The sequence below is a fragment of the Molossus molossus genome, unplaced genomic scaffold (assembly GCF_014108415.1).
Source record: "Molossus molossus isolate mMolMol1 unplaced genomic scaffold, mMolMol1.p scaffold_m16_p_13, whole genome shotgun sequence".
Classification (NCBI taxonomy): domain Eukaryota; kingdom Metazoa; phylum Chordata; class Mammalia; order Chiroptera; family Molossidae; genus Molossus; species Molossus molossus.
In genome coordinates this window covers 66,021,600-66,029,519 of record NW_023425348.1, presented here as the reverse complement: position 1 = coordinate 66,029,519, position 7,920 = coordinate 66,021,600, and the positions used below count along the sequence as shown (strand labels likewise).

At 35.8% G+C, this 7,920-nt stretch overlaps 1 protein-coding gene across 1 annotated transcript in view; it reads right to left on the bottom strand.

The window, feature by feature from the left end:
* Positions 1-1,918: 1,918 nt before the first annotated feature.
* The window catches only part of LUZP2 (leucine zipper protein 2), a 399,750-nt gene continuing 393,748 nt past the window's right edge, over positions 1,919-7,920 (bottom strand). The window contains exons 12-13 of the mRNA XM_036259475.1: positions 2,798-2,875; positions 1,919-2,079 (exon numbers count right to left, since the gene is read on the bottom strand). Of these exons, the coding sequence (XP_036115368.1) occupies positions 1,975-2,079; positions 2,798-2,875 (183 nt within the window). The 3' untranslated portion in view covers positions 1,919-1,974. The remainder of the gene's footprint in view (positions 2,080-2,797; positions 2,876-7,920) is intronic.

Genomic DNA, 7,920 nt, shown 5'->3' with positions numbered 1-7,920 from the left:
TATTCATCTGAAGCCCACTTGATCATAACAATAATTAAGAGAAGCAATTTAATTTCATTATCAATATCAGGATAGGAAGCTAAAGCATAGAAAAAAATTACAAATAACCTGTTCGAATTTGATTAATATTAAGCCAGATTCTTATTTTTCATAATGTTTTGCTATAAAAATTTCAGAAAATATCAACCTGATTTTCTTTTCATTTGTTCCAAAGATGCCTCATAACCTACTATGCTAAGATAAAATGGGTAATTAACTTTCCACAGGATCAATAGAGTCTAGGAGTGAAGCTGGGGTACAGGGTGGGAGCAGGAAAGTGAACCTAAATTAAAACTAAAATTTCTACTTTTCTTTCATGAACCTTTGGAGATACTTAGGGTTTATGGGCACAGTGGGGAAATTAGAAGGAACAGGACTTGAGAAACTATTCATATTCCATCTCATAGAATTACATTTCCAGAGCAAGGAGTCAGCAGAAACCTTGGACCTTGATCTTTTCTTCTATTGTGGTTGCTTATCTGAAAACTCTATGGATCATCTATAGAATTAATGCTCTTTCTTTCTCAAGTAGCCTGTAATCTGAAAAGTGCTGATTAATGACACTGAATTATTCTGAAAGTGCAAGAGCTACAATATTACTTTTATTGTTAATGATAATTTGCCATTTCTCCAAATCACTGCATTCCTTTGAATATGTCATTGTAATCAAAGGTGTGCTATTATATCCCAGAATTTAGTTTTATCTACTGATTACAGATTTCATTTATCATATGTATATATATATAAAGTATTACTAACACACCTGCCGGGGTTCAGTGCCCCAGTGCTTGGCATATCCATTGTATAAATCCCATACTTTTATGTGTTTTCTGCAAATTGGTCTATATACATTTGGCACAGACTACAATTGACCGTTTTACCCATTAATCTGAGTCTGTAAATTTGAGGTTATATCCACCCTATCAATCAGATAATGACTTAAGTATCCATTTTTCTTGTTTGTGAGCTATGTTCAGATTATTCAGAAGTGAATGTATTTGATCAGTGATAGTCTTATATAGAGCCATAACTTCAAAGATAATCAAATTCATTAATTTATTTTAATAATGCACTTGTTTTCAAGATATACAAATCTTGGTTCATTGGCTCTACATGGATATTTTACTTTCATCAAATATCATTGCAAATTTGTATTTTGGAAACCCCTTCTCACCCCACATTCCACTACCCAAATTTCATATAAAAAATCATGCCAAACATTTCAAACAACTTGATTTCTAATTTGGAGTAATTCTAGCAGACAAGCATAGAGATGTGTCTATAGAATGCCAAAAATCTAATCAGTTGTGTCAGAAATGTAGTTGTTCACTTACATATTTTGTCTACATTATACCAAACACATTTAATGAATTCCATTAATGGACTAATTCCCAGATAGTTGCCTTGATATTGTTCCCATAATTCAACGTAATAAGAATAGCAACAAACACTCTCAAAACATATATTCAGGTTGGTACAGATTCCAACCTTGAACAATGTGACTCCAAGTAGCCAGTGTGAACCAAATTATTTATGATATGATTTCCATTTGGATTCTAAGAACACTGAGGATGCAAAACATTTTATCACCCTCCAGCTGATTTCACGTACTAGATCATAGAATAACTAGATACATAAATGAATCATAAGAATTAAATGTTATGTCAAACTTGCATTCAAAACAGACCAATTTATAACGAGGCAATTTACTGATGACAATGACTAGTTATGACTGTGGATATCCATTTTAATTGGGTTATTGCTTGAGGATCATAATTGGCCTGGAATCTTTTGGAAAATTTGAAGACTATTAGAGTACAGAATATTATGAAAAAGTTAAATGATTTAAAAACTTAGTATTTCCATCAAGCCTGTGGTCTAAAAAGGGTATGGAGACGAGAGCAAATGGATGTTTTTAACACAGTTTCTTGGTATCTACAGTATTTTTTCTTCTTTAGTTGCCCTTCCTTCGAAGCTGGTGAATTTTTTTTCCTGTTTTTTTTCCACTTCACATTCAGTACAAGGAGGCATTTGTAACTTCTGTCAAACAGTATAAAAAGACAATTAGGAAAGTCAAAATGAAACATATGTAGATGGTAAAATTTAAAGTGTAACATAATATTAATTTAAATTCATATATCTCAACAAATATCTCACAGAAAACTAAAGCCAGACAAAAATAATACAAATATAAATATGTTAATACTGCTACTTGATGAAAGTTCATAATATATTGTCTACAAATGGCAAGATATTTTAAAATATTTTGAGAAGACTATGGCCAAACCACTCAATTTTAATCTAACCCAAAATCTGAAAAATGTCGTGTCAAGTGGAATGAAATTTAAGACTTGATATAATAGTTTTAGACACATATAGAATATAGACACATAGAGAGAAGTTCAGAGTTAAGCTCCTGAGTTGTGTGTGCTTGTTTTTATGGAGGATATGTACTTTTTCTACCTCCTCTGCTTTCCCAAATCTTTTCATCTTTTTTGTTTCCTCAGGAATAGATGCATATTTTTTGCTCTCAGTTTTTGTTTTGTTTCTTGGTTGTGGGGGAGAGGATGGACACCTCCCTCAACCTTGTTCCTCTGAGGACCTCAGATAATAGGTGCAGGCATGGTGGCCATGGAAAGGTCCGGAGGCACTAGGTAAAGGAGTGTCTTTTATTCAATATGGCATCCCTGGTTCAGTGAGAGCAAGAGAGAAAAGTCACTGAACCAGATGGAATCAAAACCAACCAATAAAAAAATACCTGTGGGGTAGGCTGTGGTTCTGCAGTGCCATTGCTTGGGGGGTTTTCTTTATGCTTCATTAAACATGTCCTGTCCTCCTGTAAAAGTTGCAATTAAAAATAGGTCAATGATATTAAATTAAATAAAGGAAGGGCTTAGAAAAGCTCTCTTGTATTCTTCCCATTGAGACACTTTCTTTACTTATATACAAACCAAAAGGGTAAGCTAGGGACAAAATCATCACAAGATGAGTGGGGTCCTAGGAGAAGCTAAGCCTTCACCATGGGCTTGGGAATCTCAGTGGTGCTCATAGCACTGAGCTACCAGAACCAAGTTCAATTCCAATGCTAAGTTCTTTCTTTGAAAAAAATAAAATAAAGTAAAACAAAGAATTACAGAACAACTACAATGGTGATGAGTCTAGCCTCTAAGATATCAATAGGTCAAAGGTCTGCATGCCTGCAGGAACATCAATATTGCAAGCCAAGAAGCAACTTAAACAATATGATCATTGTATCTGTCTAGCAGAAATATCTTCACTACCTTAAAAATATTTTACTTCTGGCCCTGGCTGGTTTGGCTCAGAGGCTGGAGCATTGGCCCGCGGACCAGAGAGTTCTGGTTTGAGTTCCCGCTAAGGGCACGTACCTTCATTGCAGTTCGTCTCCGTCCTCGTAAGGTTGTGTGGGTGGCAGCCAGTCGATGTGTCTCTCTCACATCGATGTTTCTCTCTCTCTTCCTCCCTCTCTCCTTCCCACTCTATCTGAAGATAAGTGAAAAAATGTCCTCGGGTGAGGATTTAAAAAAAAATTTATTTCTGGGTATAATATCCTATATTTTATTAACCAGAAAATCTCATCTTATTAGCCTCAATTATTTTGAAGAAGCTGAATTGCTGGCAGTGTATTCCAATTGGACTTCCTTTCCACTTAAACCAAGGTCAAAATGGTAAAATTTCCTTCCCTTCTGCTGTTTCTCTTTCCCTCCCTTTTGTGCTTTTTCTTCTTTGTCTGCCTCCCTTCCATTCTCCTTTCCTCACTATCTCTCATCCTTCCTTCCTCCCTTCCTTGTTTTCTTCCAATTGAACACATTTTTAAAGTAACCATAAAAAGCACTATTTACAATAGCTAAGATCTGGAAACAGCCCAAGTGTCCATCAGTAGACGAATGGATAAAAAAGCAGTGGTACATATACACAATGGAGTACTATGAGCTGTAAGAAAGAAAGATCTCTTATCCTTTGAGACGACATGGAGGGACCTGGAAAGTATTATCCTAAGCGAAACAAGCCAAACAGAGAAAGACAAGTATCATATGATCTCACTTATTTGTGGAATATAATGAACGTAACAGTCTGAGAAATGGGATAGTCCCAGAGACATAGAAGTGGGGTACAGCCTGACAATCCCCAGAAGAGGGGGTGTTGGGGGAGAGATAAACCACAGAACTTATATGCATGTGTGCCTGAACAATGGACATGGACAACAAAGCTGGGGACAGTGTGTGTGGGGGGGTGATCAGTGGGGGGAAAAAGGAGAAACATTTGTAACAAAAATAAAGAAAGAAAAAAAAAGAAAGAAAAAAATCATTTAATGTAAGAGTATACATTTTTGGGGGGTATTTTCCAAAATTCTTTTCTTGTGTCAAACAGAGCCTAGGAGTTCAATAGTCTATGGCCACTGGTTAGCTCTGACCTTGAACGAGTCAATTTGTTTCTTTAGGGTCAAACAGAAGGATACTGAAGCTGGGTTTGTTGTTGTTGTTGTTTGTTTGTTTTTTTAGTTGAAGCAGATTTATTTATTTATTATTTATTTATATCCTCACTAGAGGATATGTTTATTGATTTTAGAGAGGAAGGGAGAGAGAGAACCATCAATCAGTTGTCTCGACTGGGGACTCAACCCCCAATCCAGATATATACACTACTGGAATCATTTGACTGCTTACTGTCTTATTCTAAGCTGGTTTGGAACTCTAACATTCTATAAATATTACAAGTAGATGATAACGGAAGAGGTTGTGCCTGACCAGTGTGACTCACTGGCTAAGCATTGACTCATGCACCAGGAGGTTATCAGTTTGATACCCAATCAGGACACATGCCCAGGTAGTGGGCCCAATCCCCAGTGGAGAGCATGCAGGAGGCAGCCAATCGATGTTCTCTCTCATCGATGTTTCTAACTCTCTTTCCCTCTCCCTTCATCTCTCTCTAGAATCAATAAACAAAAAATATTGAATAAAAAGAGTTAGCATAGGAGATTTAACCTACTCCAACTCAGATTTTAGAGCAAAGTTATTTCATATGCTCCCTGTTCTCACACGATATTGCTCTTACTTGAACATACAACATATTATCCTTTATCTTTCTGGGCCTATGTGTATGGCACCACACCATGATAAAAGTCTCTCTTCCCTGTGGCATCTTGAAAATGATTTAATCATTCTCTCCCTAAGCACATCATTCCGCCACTAACAGACTCAGTAACACTTTCCTGTTCTAAAGATACAATACATATACAAATTTTAGCACTTAGTATTTTTTACATATGTATAAGCATATAAGGCTCCTCAAAATGTTGCAAGTTCCTTAATGACAAAGGCAACCTTTATCAGCCCTAGATGGCAGCCAGGTGTCTGCCAGACACCAAGGGGCCGACGGAGAATCTCTGAATAAATAACAAATAAGGAAAACAAACACTGGCTATGAAAATGTCTTAATTCTTAACATTTTAATAAATGACTGAGTTTTTTCAGAAGATTAGATTTAGATATATTTCATAGAAGCTCCAAAATGATTACACACAGCCCATTCTTCTAAATAAGCCTACAGGACAGTAGAAAAGTAGACTGTAACTATGGTAAGAGAAATCAGTAGTCAAAACTTTGACTACCTTATTCACCAGAATTTTAGGCAGATTGCACAGAGAAATCTTCTACTCTACCTACGAAATAAATTTGTTTTGTTGTTGTTGTTGTTGCATAGGTTGGAGTTAGACCTAGAATCTAAAGTTACTTTGGAAAAATTATAATCATTTGGTTCTTATTATAGATACAGCCAGTTGATCTTTGTTTTTATGATACTTACATCCATTCTTTCAAAAGTTAACTAGTGTAAGGAAAATGAAATCCAGCTCAGAAAATATAAGTGCAGAAAGAAACGAGTATAGTGAAGGATTTCCAAATATGTTTGGAATAATGGAATTCATAGCTCCTATATGTTTGCAGAAAAAGTTTATTTGAACATTGATCAATTGTATTTAAAGTAGTTCCTAGTACTTCCCATGCACAGTTTCATAGAGTTTTGGTCTTGAATGATCTGTCCACATAATGACTTAAAGTGACCATTAAAAAAATAACACTCTTGGGTAATAATTTAGTCCTATAAATATGGAGCTTGCATTTTTTTATTATTTATTTTACAGATCTGAAATTATTTATTTAATTGATTATGTTAACACCTCAGTAGTTAATAGATTTCAACACCTTTCTAAAGCAACGTCTCTCTTTGCTGTCCTGCTTCCCCCCACCCAACATTTTCTTTTCTGTCTAAAATTAGAAGTTGGATTAAAAACCCGAAAATGCATGGCCATTGTAGAGGTGGGCTCTTTTTCTTAGAATATTTTACTCCAGTTCCTTGAGTTGATTTCCCTCCAGTATTATTGAGGTATATTTTTAAAATGTACAATTTGATACGTTTTATCTATATCTGTATCAATAACCATCACAGCACTCAAGATAAAAATTTCCATCTCCCCCCACCACACACATCTCTGTCCCATCTCCAGTCAACCGTTGATTGGTCTTTCAATTAGCTGGCATTTTCTAAAATTTTATAGCAATGAAGGCATACCGTATGTATTCTGCTTTGCCTGGCTTCTTTCACTCAGTCTAATGATTTGAGACTCATTCACATTGTTATGTAACAATAGTTTGCTGGGTAGCTTTTCATCATATGGATATATCATAATTGCTTTATCTGAGCACAACCATTTTGGTTGTTTCCAGTTTGGGACTATTGTGAATCAAACTGCTGTGGACACATGTAGTCTGTGTGGACACAGACTTCATTTCTCCCGGGCAGTCATCTTGTGAAACTGGTCTGCTGAACCCTCAGGCCTTGAGGGATGTGAACACAAAGCCATTTCAGTTTCCTGAGAGGCAGCGACAGCAGCCAGTCTCCAGGTGGCTTCTTCTTTAATGTCGTAGTTGTAGGACTTCCACTCAGCTCGATGTCAAGCCGTTCTGAATGATGGTTGTTCTGTAGTTTAGTTGTCATTTTGATGTGATTGTGGGAGGAGGCAAGTACCAGACGTCGCTATCTTGACCGGAAGTCCAGGGCTTGCAATTTTAAGCAGCACTCCAGCATCCGAAATGCACAGTAAAAATCAAATACACTTCTATATAATGCACAAATGTCTTATGCATCTCTTAGAAGGAGGTATGATACAACCATTTTGCAAATCTATTTGACCTCAAAAAATTTTTCTGTGTGTGGAGCATCACTTGAGGTCATTGCCATGAGAAAAATACTGCAGGATTTTCAGTGGAGTATGTGCTTTGATTAATGCAAGCATAGCTGACTATTTGAGACAAGCCTTTGATCATCTGAACAATGAAAACTTATAAATTTCAACATTAAAGAAAATGATATGTTCAAATCCTTTTTGATACTTTGATGTTATAATGAATAGTACCTTTAAATTTACTTTTTCTGTACCTCATAGGCATTGTAGGAACTTCATGTGATGGGGTTCATAAAATTCTTAGTATTTCTCAGAGAAGCAACAGATAAATGGCAACACTTCTAACACGAGGTATCATGCCTTAATCAGTATCTTATCAACTTTATAGTCGTTGATGAAACAAACACTTGCTTGCTGAGAACATGAATAAGAGGTTTCATCACGGAGTTTTCTCAATTTTGTTGCAATATCATGCAGATTGCCAAAAATTTCAGAGACTGTAGTTAAGAAAGGCAAGAATTACCAACATTGTAGTATAAATGCAGTTTTGCCAAATGATTAAAAGTGCTTTGAAGTAAAACAGACTTTGCTTCAATTTTAGTTCTGATGTTTATTCAGTAGTGATCTTGATCAAATAATTGATCAGTTACTTATTTCTGAGTCTCAGATTGCTTCACTGG